General features: G+C 38.7%; 4 protein-coding genes across 4 annotated transcripts in view; all 4 read left to right on the forward strand.

Annotated features, from left to right (window-relative positions):
• LOC105179964 (probable leucine-rich repeat receptor-like serine/threonine-protein kinase At3g14840) overlaps window positions 1-3,019 on the forward strand; it is a 7,803-nt gene extending 4,784 nt beyond the window's left edge. The window contains exons 13-20 of the mRNA XM_011103626.2: window positions 7-82; window positions 153-348; window positions 664-804; window positions 1,029-1,147; window positions 1,251-1,461; window positions 1,588-1,825; window positions 2,168-2,318; window positions 2,455-3,019. Of these exons, the coding sequence (XP_011101928.2) occupies window positions 7-82; window positions 153-348; window positions 664-804; window positions 1,029-1,147; window positions 1,251-1,461; window positions 1,588-1,825; window positions 2,168-2,318; window positions 2,455-2,820 (1,498 nt within the window). The 3' untranslated portion in view covers window positions 2,821-3,019. The remainder of the gene's footprint in view (window positions 1-6; window positions 83-152; window positions 349-663; window positions 805-1,028; window positions 1,148-1,250; window positions 1,462-1,587; window positions 1,826-2,167; window positions 2,319-2,454) is intronic.
• A 775-nt stretch (window positions 3,020-3,794) lies between these two features.
• On the forward strand, window positions 3,795-9,273 carry LOC105179961 (MACPF domain-containing protein CAD1). The gene is made up of 6 exons (XM_011103622.2): window positions 3,795-4,352; window positions 5,692-5,930; window positions 6,343-6,538; window positions 6,775-6,958; window positions 7,528-7,682; window positions 8,462-9,273. Exons 1-6 carry the CDS (start codon window positions 4,050-4,052, stop codon window positions 9,089-9,091), a joined length of 1,707 nt encoding a protein of 568 aa, XP_011101924.1. The 5' UTR covers window positions 3,795-4,049; the 3' UTR covers window positions 9,092-9,273.
• An 803-nt stretch (window positions 9,274-10,076) lies between these two features.
• Window positions 10,077-12,504, forward strand: LOC105179965 (protein NRT1/ PTR FAMILY 4.5-like). The gene is made up of 6 exons (XM_020691501.1): window positions 10,077-10,156; window positions 10,249-10,345; window positions 10,472-10,689; window positions 10,775-11,218; window positions 11,289-11,416; window positions 11,524-12,504. The coding sequence occupies exons 1-6, from the start codon at window positions 10,154-10,156 to the stop codon at window positions 12,413-12,415; spliced, it is 1,782 nt and encodes a 593-aa protein (XP_020547160.1). The 5' UTR covers window positions 10,077-10,153; the 3' UTR covers window positions 12,416-12,504.
• Window positions 12,505-13,033: 529 nt separating this feature from the next.
• Window positions 13,034-13,763, forward strand: LOC105179966 (oil body-associated protein 2A-like; the record flags this gene model as incomplete). The annotated part of the gene is made up of 4 exons (XM_011103628.1): window positions 13,034-13,051; window positions 13,248-13,452; window positions 13,563-13,645; window positions 13,728-13,763. Coding segments are annotated over exons 1-4 (342 nt in total), but the record flags the coding sequence as incomplete, so codon positions are not given.
• Window positions 13,764-13,768: the final 5 nt, after the last annotated feature.

Raw genomic sequence — 13,768 nt, forward strand, 5'->3', positions numbered from 1 at the left:
ACTTCATTTTGCAGAGATTATTTTAAGGGATAATCAGTCATTCCAAAGTCTAGGAAGACGGATGTTTGATGTGTATATCCAGGTCTTGTACGGAACATTGCACTTTTAGGTAGATACATTCGCTGATTTTGACTAAATTAAATTTAATGCAGGGTGAACAGAGACTGAAAGATTTTGATATTGAGCAAGGGGCAAAAGGAGTTGACAAAGTTGTTAAAAGAAATTTCACAGCAATGGTGATAAATAACACTCTAGAGATACGTTTTCAGTATACTGGGAAGGGAACAACAGCTGTCCCAACCCGAGGAACGTACGGTCCTTTGATATCTGCTATTTCTGTGGAATCTGGTATGACTGTATGCTCTACCATGCAACACCTCTATATCCTCAAATGACAGAATTTATAATTTACTGTGTATTTCACCATTAGTTGTTGATGGCATACACATGCTAATTGAAGTTACATCACAATAGCATGTGGTCCTCAACTTAAAACTCTTGGCTATTATTTGGATTACTATAGTACTTTAGAGAATTTGGTATAGACTATCTTTCTTGTTCTTCTAACAATCTTTTTCTGCACTGGTCTTTTCTATGTCAATTTTCTAGTGCAAAAGAAAACTGAAAACAGCTTCTGGTTCATCCTGCTTTTTTGCTGTGTAGATTTCAAGCCTCCATCTCACTGGAAAAGGAAGATTTTCATCTCAACAGGAGCAGGGTTTTTGGCCTTGTTTCTCATTCTTGCAGTTATCTTTTATGCTTGGTGGAATCAATATATAGGAGAAAGGATCTCAAGGGAACAAGGTGATGCTGAAAAAAATGGTCCAACTTTCAGAGCAGGAAATATAAAATTACAAATAGAGTTTGTCTTTTCTCTTAGATCCATAGATGTGCCATATAACAATTATATATGTTAATGAAAATTTTAACTAAAGCCCACCCCAGAGATGATGGCCTTGAAGATGTTCAGTTCCTTGTCTTTTAGGTTGCAGCAAATTTAGCACCTCAAATCATTTTTTTTTTTTCAGTTTTAAGAGGGTTAGATTTGCATGCCGGTTTCTTCACTTATAGACAAATCAAGGCTGCCACAAACAATTTTGATGCTGCAAACAAAATCGGGGAAGGTGGTTTTGGATCAGTTTACAGGGTAAGTAGCAGTATGGACTTAGATTTTCGCTTGTGGTCAGTTTCTCTATCTTTATGTCAATGTAAGATGGACTATGTACAAGTGCCCTAGTTCTTGATCGCAGGGCACACTACTGGATGGTGCAATTATTGCAGTCAAGCAGCTTGCTGCCAAATCAAAACAAGGGAATCATGAGTTTGTAAATGAAATTGGCCTACTCTCTGGATTACAGCATCCAAATCTTGTGAAACTGTATGGATGCTGCATTGAAGGAAGTCAATTACTGCTTGTTTATGAATACATGGAGAACAATAACCTTGCCCGTGCTCTATTTGGTGAATGTCGTCATCTAATTCCTTTATGCATTGTCTGATTCTATGAACACGACTCTGAAAACAAGATATGTTTGTATGTCCTCTTCTGTTAACATTCATTAATTATATACTTGTTATCGAGTACAGGACCAGAGGAATATCAGTTGGAAATGGACTGGCCAAGAAGACAAAACATTTGTGTCGGTGTAGCAAAAGGACTGGCTTTTCTGCATGAAGAATCAACTCTGAAAATTATCCATAGAGACATCAAAACAAACAATGTTCTGCTTGACAAAGATCTTAATCCAAAGATTTCCGACTTTGGATTGGCCAAACTTGTTGAAGAAGAGAACACGCATATCATCACCACAATTGCTGGAACCAAGTGAGTTAGCTTTCACATATTATGCCAATGCTGTTGTTCTTTCTAGTTAAGAGATACTTCTGATTTGCTTCCTGCCTACAAGCATAAAAAGTTACCTATATCTTCTCTAAACATAGTTTTTTCAGTGGCTACTACAAGATTATAGTAGTATCTAATTTCATTTTGAATGTGGCAATTCGAATATCTTCAGAAACCATGCCTTCCTTTTACTTCATTGATTCTATGCGGCATCATATCCTCTTTGGACTAAATTTGCATGAGTTCTGGCTTGACATATTTGGTGCATGTTAACGTTACAGCACATGCTTGCACTGCTACTAAAGAGACATTTTTGTTTCTCAGAGGGTACATCGCTCCAGAATATGTACTATGGGGTCACTTAACCCATAAAGCAGATGTCTACAGCTTTGGCGTCGTTGCATTAGAAATTGTTGCTGGAAAGAGCAACATGAAATTTAGCCCCAGTGAGAATTTCTTTTGTCTTCTTGACTGGGTAAGAAAAATCAGATGTTAGAGCAAAGAAGAGTTCTCTCAGTTTCCATGGCTTGTCTTGAGTGCATCTAATGATATGATCATGATTTCTTATTCTATGCCATGGTCTTCTCATTCCTAATTTGCTCCTGTTTCAGGCTCTTGTTCTTCAGAAGAAAGGAAGTCTCATGGAGCTTGTGGATCCAAGGCTGGGTTCTAACTTCAATAAAAACGAGGCAGAAAAAATTATCAGAGTTGCTCTCTTGTGCACGAGTCCTGCTCCAACACTAAGACCTGCGATGTCAGAGGTGGTTAGCATGCTTGAAGGTCATGTCAATATCCAGGAGTTTAACATGGATTCACGGATCCATGACAGTGAACTGAAGCTTCAAGCACTCAGGGAGAAGTATGATGAGTTGTATGACGATTTAAGTAAAACTCAGACCCATGTTCATCGTACATCTTCAACAGAGGAAAAAGAGAATTCCTCTAAATCTGTCCTGGGTTCTGATCCACAGGATTGATAAAAGAGTGAATGGCCTAGATTACAGAATTATTAAGCAAGCAGCTGCTCACTTGAGGACCAAACAAAGTGATTGCATCAAGCACACACCCTGTGCATAGCTTTTCGTCTACAATAAAAAGGAGAATCCATTACACTTTGTTCTCATGCTTCTTCATGAACAATATGGCTGTGTTCACTATGGAAAAGTAATGAAAACTAGTACTTACTGTTGCAAAGTTTTGTAGTTGCCAAAATGAGTTCATAGTATCTAATAATATGGAATTTCTGGATGTTCCAAGAGCAAGGAATTGGCTACTTTGCTTAAAGACAGATAAAACTTCTAGAGTTTGGTTAAAACATGGAACTTCTTCTTCTGCTGATGATTGTGGTTAGTGCTAACTTTTCATTTATAAGATTTGTTGAATTAATCAGATAAGTGTTCGAGGAATGATTGTTTTTGTCCTCTCGCAAGGATAACGCCTCACTATTTCAAAAAACTTCTAACAAAAATACTATTGGCATATAACAAGTCCATAATATTCTGAAAATTATTCGATGGTTGGTCGTAAATATTCTTACATCAAAAGTTGTATATACAATTGGATATTATGGGAGGTGAACTGTAATATTCATTGAGTTCTTGCAATAACAATGACCATCCTATGATCCTGTTGTAGGGTACGTATCGAATTTCGCTTTGATCATATTCAACTTTTCTTACAAAAATTACCAATAGTCTAAAATAATTTTGTATGTTGTAATATTTGAGATTATGATATTAATGACAGAATGAATATATTTAATAGTTGAACTATGCAATGCAGTTTTAGTAATAAAGCAGCAGTTTTGTTCCTCCAAAGCAACCTGGAAAACTGATTATAATTAGCAGAATATAATGTTGAAAGATGAGAAGTCGCCTCAGACAGGAGAGAGAGAGAGAGAAGGTGTCGTCAATAAATATCAAGATTATCCATAGAAGAGGACAACGCGTTTTTTGCATTATTACAGTCAGAGTCAAACGTCCGCCCTTTGATTCAAACAACCAAACCAAAGCCAACAACAAGAGCATTGTTATTTGTTATGTCCAAAGTCCAACCTTTGACTCACCAACACCGCCATCCCCCATCTTCTCAGGCCTCCCAAGAAAGAAACTCATCAAGAAAACCCCCAAAAATTCTCGGTTTCTTTTTTTTTTTGATTGTATGATACAGTGCTGATGAAGAACCATTTTTGAATCTGTATCATTCCATGGCGTCATCTCCGAATAAGAACCTAAGTAGCACCGGAGGCTTAACTGTTCCAGAAAATGCACTAATCACCACGCTCTGCAACTCACTCCAAGCACTTGGTCGGGGCTTTGACGTCACTTCCGATATCAGGCTGTTGTACTGTAAGGGTGCCCCAGGGTCTCGTTTGGTGCATATTGATGAAGAGCAAACGAGAAATCTTGAAATCTCTGAATCTTGTGTGATCCCGGATGTGTCTGTTGACATTGAATGCTCCAGAGGCCAGAGTTCTAACGAGAAGACCCCTGTTTGGAGCTTTCATGAGGTCAGTTTTTATCTTGAGCCTTCAGTTATTTTCATCCCTTCTCTTTGAACTTGTTTTACGGGATGTGTCTTTTATCTGTTATGGTTATTCTTTTCTGGTTATGATGCTGAATTCGTCTTGGTTGGTTATGGTATCCTTTGGTGGAGTTTGACAGTTAACAAATATATGAGTTTCCCTAAGTTCTTGAATTAGGGGTTCTCTCTTGATTGGTGGTTTGGTTATGGTATCCTTTGGTGGAGTTTGACAGTTAACAAATATACGAGTTTCATAAAGTTCTTGAATTAGGGGTTCTCTCTTGATTGGTGCCGCGCCAGTTGACTGGATGATTTCGTACTCCTTGATACTGACTGGATTCAGGGGCTCATCTGGAATGTGCAATTTCCTTGTTGTGATGTGTGCTTTTGATATTCTGGATGTTCAATCTGAGACAGAATTGATATGTGGATCCTGTTTCAAATGGTTGGTGAGAGTATAATGTTCATAATATAGTGATGCTATATGTATGAATCTTGGTTAGATAGTTGATAAGTATAAAGTACATACTCCGTTCAAATGGTTGATAAGAATATACTGCCTCAATTTTCATGGCATCCTAAAGATTTCACCCTTGAATTTCGTTTGGGGAGGGCTTCTTGCACGTTTCTCAGGCAAGAAGGAAACTGTATTAACGTTGTTATCTGTGCAATATTGGCCATCTAAAGCAGCATTAAATCTTTTATTCCCCTAGAGACTGGGAACCATGGTAAATAATTGACAAGTGAAGGATGGGATGCATGTATTCTTCATATTGTCACAAATTTTTCTCTTTACTTTCACCCTACTTTAAGATATTGATTCTTATGCCCACTAAAGTCTTTCAGATGTATTGGAAATTGATTCTAATTAGATTAGGTTTATGAGAATGGTTGTAACTTTGACTATCATATCTGTGTATGTATTGTGATATACAATCGTGATTTCTTCCTTTTGATTTTACTTGCATGTTTCATTTGTATCAAACTAAAAATAGGTGGTCAGCATGTAACCTTCAAGAGTGCAAAGTGAAAGTTACAGTCCTTCCAATATATGTAATTTGAAACTTTTGCATGCATCAGAATCAGATACGAGCATCCTTATTTTTTAACCAATATTTTTACTTCTAGAGGTGATACGTACACTTGGGGAAGGACATTTTGTTTTCCATTATATGTATAACCAATACTGATGACCATCTTTGTCTACTGAGATGGAGTGGTTGCAGTCCATTCTTTATAGGATATAAAATTTAAATATGCTTGCCTGAATGTCTCAGTTGTGGCTTATAAGATCTAATGATTCATTTTGGTACTTGGACTTACAGATGGCAAAATACTTCAATGAAAAGTCAAGTGTGCCTGGTCATATACCACTTGGAAGCTTTAATTCTATGTTTAATTTCAGCGGATCTTGGCAACTTGATGCAGCTGCCACAAAATCACTTGCCATGGTTGGATACGTCATCCCACTATTTAGCGTTAAACTTGCAAAACACAATTTAGTTTTACGTGATGAAATAAAACGCGCTGTTCCATATTCTTGGGATCCTGCGTCCTTGGCAAGGTGAAACATTTTCTCAAAGTACTATCTTCTTATTTTCACTGGTCTGTAATGTTTGGCTTGGATAATACATGAAATAAGTTCCTTTAATATTCATGTTCTTACAATTACTAATCTTGTGGTCTTTTAGTTTTAAAACTGACTAATCATATAGGCTATTGAAAAGTATGCTTGTTTGGGTGCTTGTGAAGGATGACGGACTGAAAAGCTTCACTGCTAATATCGATCAAGTCTTTTGTCAGAACTCCACTTCTTTTGGCATTTATCATTCATGCACCAACCATGTTTCTAAGCATTTCATGCATTGAGAATCTTGAAGAATATTTTTCATTAGATAATGGTGTGATTAACTATAAACTTGGAGAAGTTTGACTACATTATCTTTTTGTATCTAACATGAATGTTTCTATCTCAGCTTTATTGAAAACTATGGGACCCATATTGTCACCTCTGCTACAATTGGTGGAAGGGATATAGTCTATATTCGACAACACCAATCATCACCTTTATCAGTATCAGATATTGAAAACTATGTGAAAGACATTGGAGAGCAGAGGTTCTCAGATTCGAAGGGCAATACAAGTGCTGGTGCCTTAAAGTACAAGGACAAGGTTAGGGAAGCAGTGTTCCTTATGAGTAATTTTGGCTTAGTTTGAACTAATCTTACTGGAATTTGGCTTATTAAAGCATTTATTTCTTTTAAGAAATCCTACTGAAAATTGGTTTTTTCCTTATAATGTTACACTTGCTCTGGGATAGTTTTGTTGGGAGCACATGTCGAATTTCCTTGCAACCTCTAGTATAGATGATGAACATGGTGAAGTAAATGGGGTTAATTTATCTGCAGGATGTTACCGTCATTTTCAGAAGGAGAGGGGGAGATGACCTTGAACAGAGCTATGCCAGGTGGGCCAGGACTGTGGAAGGAGCACCTGACGTGATCAACATGACATTTACGCCTATCGTTTCTTTGCTTGAAGGGGTGCCTGGAATAAAACACTTAACTCGTGCTATTGAGTTGTACTTGGAGTGTAAGAACGTGTTCTATCTATTGTTATTGTTATTTTCTCTAGTTAAGATTTGAATCCATTTCTGTGGTTTCGTAGATATTCCTAACAATATATTTTGAGGCTGAAGAATACATTGTTATGGATCATATGATTTTTGGTCGTTTGAATCATTATACCATTATCTTCTATTGTTTGTCATATTTTGTCTTGTCTTTTTACCTTCACATCTTTGCTTAATTTTGGCTTCGCACAAGTAGTTTCAACATATAGAAATAGTTGCATGCTTTGAGGACTCTGTGAAAGACATGTTTGACGTGCATTTATGGAAAGTAAATTTGTATTTGTTTCACCGGTTAAGAGACACCGGTAGCTTATGCCTCATCTTTGCAAATCCTAAATCTAAATTATTTGTGCTGCATAAGTGGTGGACTTGTTGATTTCATATTAGTGCAGGTCAGCAAGTAATAATGCAATTTTCCATCCATATGCAATGATGCTCAATACTGAAAACAGTTATGTCTTGATCCTTGATGGTTTCATTAAGAAAATGCTTTTTCTAATCTTGTATCACGTCATTCCACTTTGTTCAGACAAGCCACCTATTGAGGATCTTCAGTATTTCTTAGATTTCCAAATTTCTCGGGTTTGGGCTCCAGAGCAGAACAACCTGCAAAGGAAAGAGCCCGTTTGCCCGTCTCTGCAGTTCAGCTTAATGGGTGCCAAGCTTTATATAAGCCCGGATCAGGTATATTATTTTGGAAATGCTATATTCGGTTTATTTGATGTGTAAATTTTTCCTTAAATCCAGTATCAGTCCTTTGGAAATCCTCTTTCCTGCTTAAATGAGAAATAAATGAATCAATTAATCATAAAAAGGGTGTCTGCCTGGCAACTGTTTTTCTCATCTAGTGAGCTGATGGCGACATAGTTGCAGTATGTACCTTAAGTTCAGAACTGGCAAGAAGCACCCCTGTTACTGTGTAGTTCAGAAACTGAAGCCTTTCTTATTTAATTAATTCCGAAAACTAACTGTAGAGCAAGGGAGCTGGGATTTCTATTCAGCACCCTGATTGATTTACAGAGTGTATTTGTAAGTTCAGATTGGTAATCTTGTGAGTATGGATGCATGCATCTCATCTGCATCCGGTTGTAATTGAAATACATGCATACATGTTGCTTGGTTGTTTTAATGTAACGCAAGCAACTATTTACTTAGAAGATTTGGAGCTCATGTATTAATTATTATCCCCTAGTTGTGCTGTTTTATACAAGGAATGAGTTCTTTATTCGAATATGAAAGCTTAGGCTGGTTGGGTTACTTGACTGGTGATCTGAAACCATCAACTGTAATTGGTGATTGGAAAATATATTTTCACTTTTGCTTCATTACGATGAGATAAGCTCTAGTTCGGTAGCCATAAGATATAGAAAAACCTCGGTTCATCATCTTCTTCTTGCTGATTTACGAGTAAATACTTGCAATTATTTTCAGTTTCAAATCTCTATCTTTTCATGAATATGCAGGTTACAGTTGGGCGTAAGCCAGTCACTGGACTAAAACTCAGCCTTGAAGGCAGCAAACAGAACCGTCTTGCTATTAACTTGCAGCATCTTGTTTCTCTTCCTAAGATTCTTCAACCCCATTGGGATGCACACATGGCAATTGGTGCGCCCAGGTGGCAAGGGCCTGAAGAACAGGACAGCCGATGGTTTGAACCAATTAAGTGGAAAAATTTTTCCCATGTGAGTACTGCACCAATAGAATATACAGATACATGCATCGGAGATCTCTCTGGTGTTCACATCGTCACTGGTGCCCAACTAGGCGTCTGGGATTTTGGTGCGAAAAGCGTCTTGCACCTCAAACTCCTCTTCTCCAAAGTACCAGGGTGTACAATAAGGCGATCTGTATGGGATCATAACCCCTCCAATCTGTCCGCTGCACAAAAGCCTGATGGTTCATCATCCTCGTTGCCAAACGAGAAAGGAGATGGCTCCAGTCAACTTGGGAAACTGGCGAAAATAGTGGATATGACGGAAATGTCGAAAGGGCCCCAAGATATGCCAGGTCACTGGTTGGTAACCGGAGCCAAGCTTGGAGTTGACAAAGGGAAAATTATCTTACGCGTGAAATACTCTCTATTGAACTACTGATAGATCATATTTCTAGGATTTTTCTTTCTTGTACCTCCATACACAGGTTAGCCGGATTTCAGCGTTCTCTGCACAGGCTATGGTATTAGTCTATTCTTGTGTACATTTGTTGATTATAATTATTCATTGTGGTGGAGCATTTTTCAGTTGCTGATATTTTGTTACTTATTCAAGTACTACTTGATTATAATTATTCATTGTGGTGGAGCATTTTTCAGTTGCTGATATTTTGTTACTTATTCAAGTACTACCTAATAAAAGAGAATTTTGTATTATATAGTTTGGTTTTTACATTTTATTGTGCTGCTGGACGTTGGATCTGCGTCATCTCAACTTGAAATAGTTTGTTTTTCACAGACAAGTTCAACTAATGAGTGGTATCTCTGGTTACCATTTCTTCAGTCTGAAAATTACAAGTGAAAGTTTGATATTAGTACTGTAATTACAGGAAATACTTGTCCATATGAAATTTGAATATGTTCATCACACAGCATCCTTAGAAGAAAGGTTTCCAGAAGTAGACATGCCCTGCTACAATGTTGCTGTCCTAATGCATGCAGGCTTTGACAAGAGTTAACCAGACTGTCCAAGAAAAAAAGATACCAACGGTGTCCAAGAAAAGGACTCACGATATTTGATAAGTTTGAACCAGTAAGTGTAATAACGGATCAATGATCTCAGGCACTCAATTTTGATGAACTCCAATGTTTTTGGAATCTCTTGGCTGTCGTGTAAGATGTAACCAATTACACACGCACACACACACACATACACATACCCACACACACTGCACACACACACATACACACACCCACACACACTGCACACACACACACATACACACACCCACACACACTGCACACACACACCCCACACATCAACCTCTCTCTCTCTCTCTCTCTTTCTCTCGCTCTCTCTCTCTCTCTCGCTCTCTCTCCCTCTCTCTCTCTCTCATCACAATCCATATTATTCATGCATATTTATAGCTTCTTTACTTCTAGCTTTTGGCAATCTTGCTATTGTCGAATTTTCTGCAACAGGGGCTTAAAATTCCAGCTACCAATGGTATCCGGGACTCTTCATTTCATTTTTCATGTACGCCGTAAAGCATTTTCTCATATTCACATCTCTTTTAACTTGCAATCGTGTATGTGCAGGATAAAGCTGAACTTATTGAAGGGAAGGTGGATTGGAGAGGAAAAACAGCACAGAAAGATAAACATGGTGGATCTCGTGCTTCTTTACTCATTTTAGGTAATGCATGGCTGTGTAAAATCTGGAAAGCTAATACACATCAGTAACTTGAATGCCCTTCTCGGTACAAAAATGCAACAAATACTAACAATTTTGTGACTCTGGTTTTCGTTTATGCACTTGAAGGGGCGTTTACTTTCGAGAACATGGCAACGATGGCTTTGGCAGTTAATCTAGTGACATACTTTACCGAGGTGATGCACTTCAACATAGCCGATGCAGCGAACCAATTGACAAATTACATGGGCACTAGCTACATTCTTACCATCCTCATGGCCTTCTTAGCAGACACTTACATTGGCAGATTCAAAACAGTTCTTGTGGCAACATGCATCGAGGCTTTAGTAAGTATCGTATAGGTTACTTGTTTTCGAATAAAAAGATTTTTTCTTTTTTCTCCTTATACTTACAGAGACTCTGTCCGTCTAGGGGCTTGGATTGCTAGCATTGCAAGCTCACTATCGTCATCTCAAGCCCCCCCTCTGCAACATCTATGATCCAAACTCCAAATGTATTCAACTTGGCGGAGCAAATGCTGCACTGCTTTTTGTGGCTCTCTACTTGGTGGCCCTGGGCTCCGGAGGCGTTAAATCTGCTTTGCCCTCTCATGGTGCTGATCAGTTTGATGATAAGGATCCAGAAGAGACAAAACAAAAGTCAAGTTTCTTTAATTGGCTTCTTCTGGCAGTATGCATCGGAGGTGCAATTAGTTTGACCTTTTTTGTCTGGATCCAGGATCATAAAGGTTGGGATTGGGGTTTTGCTGTTAGCACCGTTGCGATGTTCTTTGGGATAGTAATCTTTGCTGTTGGATTACAGCAGTATAGATACCATGTTATTAACGGGAGTAGTGCCCTCACTGAAATTCTACAGGTATAATAAAACATAAGTTTCATTGCACTAATCACGTTTACTTAAATGGATCTTTTCTCTGTGCAAGCAGGTTTATGTTGCAGCCATCCGCAACAGAAAGCTTCGACTGCCCCAGGACTCTAATGAACTCTATGAGATTAACCGAGACTCAGAAGCTGCAAACCAAGCCGAATTTCTATCTCACTCTAGTGCTTTCAGGTTGCCTGATGCTGAGCTTGTTACATTAAATTAGTTACCGAATTACATGAGGATGTAAGTTTGAATAAATATTAGTACGAAAATTACAAACATTGTTCATTTACCAGGTTCTTGGACAAAGCAGCCATCCAGACATCTTTAACACCTGACACGCCAAGGCCAAGTCCATGGAAACTCTGCAGAGTCACACAAGTGGAAAATGCTAAAATCTTACTAAACATGGTTCCAATCTTTTGCTGCACCATAATCATGACTCTTTGCTTGGCTCAGCTGCAAACCTTCTCAATCCAGCAGGGCGTCACCATGGACACGAGCATCACCAAGCATTTCAAGATACCACCTGCATCTCTCCCCATCATTCCTGTCGCGTTTCTGGTCATCATCGTCCCAGTATACGACAGAGTTTTCGTTCCATTAGCTCGAAAATTCACAGGCATCTCAACCGGCATAACACACCTGCAACGAGTCGGAGTCGGGCTCATCCTCTCATGTCTGTCCATGGCAGTGGCAGCAATCGTGGAACATAAGCGAAAACAGGTTGCAAAAGACCACAACATGCTGGATGCAATCCCATTGTTGCAGCCACCAATCCCCATTAGCGTGTTTTGGCTTTCGTTTCAGTACTTCATATTCGGGATAGCTGACATGTTCACTTATGTCGGGCTGCTAGAATTTTTCTATTCCCAAGTGCCGAATGATCTTAAGTCAATCTCCAGCTGTTTCCTTTGGACCTCAATGGCTCTTGGTTACTTCCTCAGCACCATTATTGTGAAGATAGTGAACAGCGCAACAAAGGATATTACCAGGAGCGGAGGCTGGCTGGCTGGAAATAAGATCAACAGGGGGCATTTGAATCTTTTCTATTGGCTGCTTTCCATGTTGAGCCTGCTTAACTTCTGTATCTATCTGTTCGTTTCAACGAGGTACAAGTACAGGCAAGAGGGCCCTGAAATTACAAGTGAGAGTAGAGTGCATGACCTACAGAATGTAGAGCCATAGCATTCTTTATCTTTGAGGTAATGTTTTGAGCAAAATTCAAGATGGGAAGTAGATCAGAGCGAGTTCTTGGACAAAACCTAAAGAAAGTCTGCCTGTGCATTTTCACATGTCTCTATGTTAGTTACTGTCCAGGGGTTATTAAAGTTCCAACTATTTCACAAATCCCTGGGAACAAGGTACTACATGGTTGATCATAACTAACAGCAGCAATCAGGAAAAGCAAGTTTTTTGCATAAACATAACCTCTACGAAATAACTTATTTTCAAACATAGTTGTAAATTTCTCATCTTTGGAACTTCACTTGTGCGACCATTCTTTTCCTTTGATGTTTTCTAAACATCTGCATCATTTGCTCCCTAAATCTCATTCAGTTCTTCCTCCTCCTCAAGAAGTCGGGCTGCCAGAGCCCGATTAACTTTCGACAGCTTCCTCTTAATCTGCAAGATGAAAGATAAATGATATGGAATTCTCCACACTTGATAGGAAGAATGATAGGAGTTCCATTGTTTAAGTATGTGCCATAAGGCAGTTGAAATTATATAAATATACACATATATGTATATACACAAAATCTTTACTACGTTATAAACTTTATTCAAGTTAAAGTGCAGCGTACAATGGAGAGAGTGCTTATAGTAAGTTTATCGATTTTGATCAATAACTAAATCATCTAGCATTACCATCTTGTTCTTCTCAAGGTAATCAATCTTACCAAAGTTATTATTAGAAAATAATTAGCAGGAATAGTAAACCAAGCAGCAAATAATTCCGCCCTCAAGTTCCCTGTAGCAGTCAGTTTCTTTTCCTTTTTTCTTGCCCTTTCCTCTCTAGGGGCAGCATATTATCGATAAGGGGGCTCAGATGATGCAGTCCCTTAAACCCATCAAGAAGATGAGCCAGCACGTTTGTACCTTCGCCATTTACAGCCACGACATGACCCGCCAGATCCACACCCACCACTATGTCACCCGACTCAACCAGGACTTCCTCCAGTGCGCCGTTTATGACTCCGACGACTCCACCGCCCGCCTCATCGGTAAATATTTCAACTATTTATTTATCTATATATATATATGCTGTATTTTCTCAACAATTTACGCATTAATCGTCGAACTGGAAATTGCTGGATTGCGGGTGAATGAGTAGGCGTGGAGTATATAATTTCAGAGCGAATTCTTGACGCCCTTCCACCTGATGAGCAGAAGCTTTGGCATTCTCACGGGTACGAGGTGGGTATTATTAGTTTTGTTTTGTTTTGTTATTAAAAATGTCTGTCGTGAGTCAAATTTATTTGTATAAAATATGGTGCAGATCACATCAGGGCTGTGGATGAACCCTCGAGTTCCTGAGAT

Source organism: Sesamum indicum, unplaced genomic scaffold (assembly GCF_000512975.1).
Source record: "Sesamum indicum cultivar Zhongzhi No. 13 unplaced genomic scaffold, S_indicum_v1.0 scaffold00252, whole genome shotgun sequence".
NCBI classification, from domain to species: Eukaryota; Viridiplantae; Streptophyta; class Magnoliopsida; order Lamiales; family Pedaliaceae; genus Sesamum; species Sesamum indicum.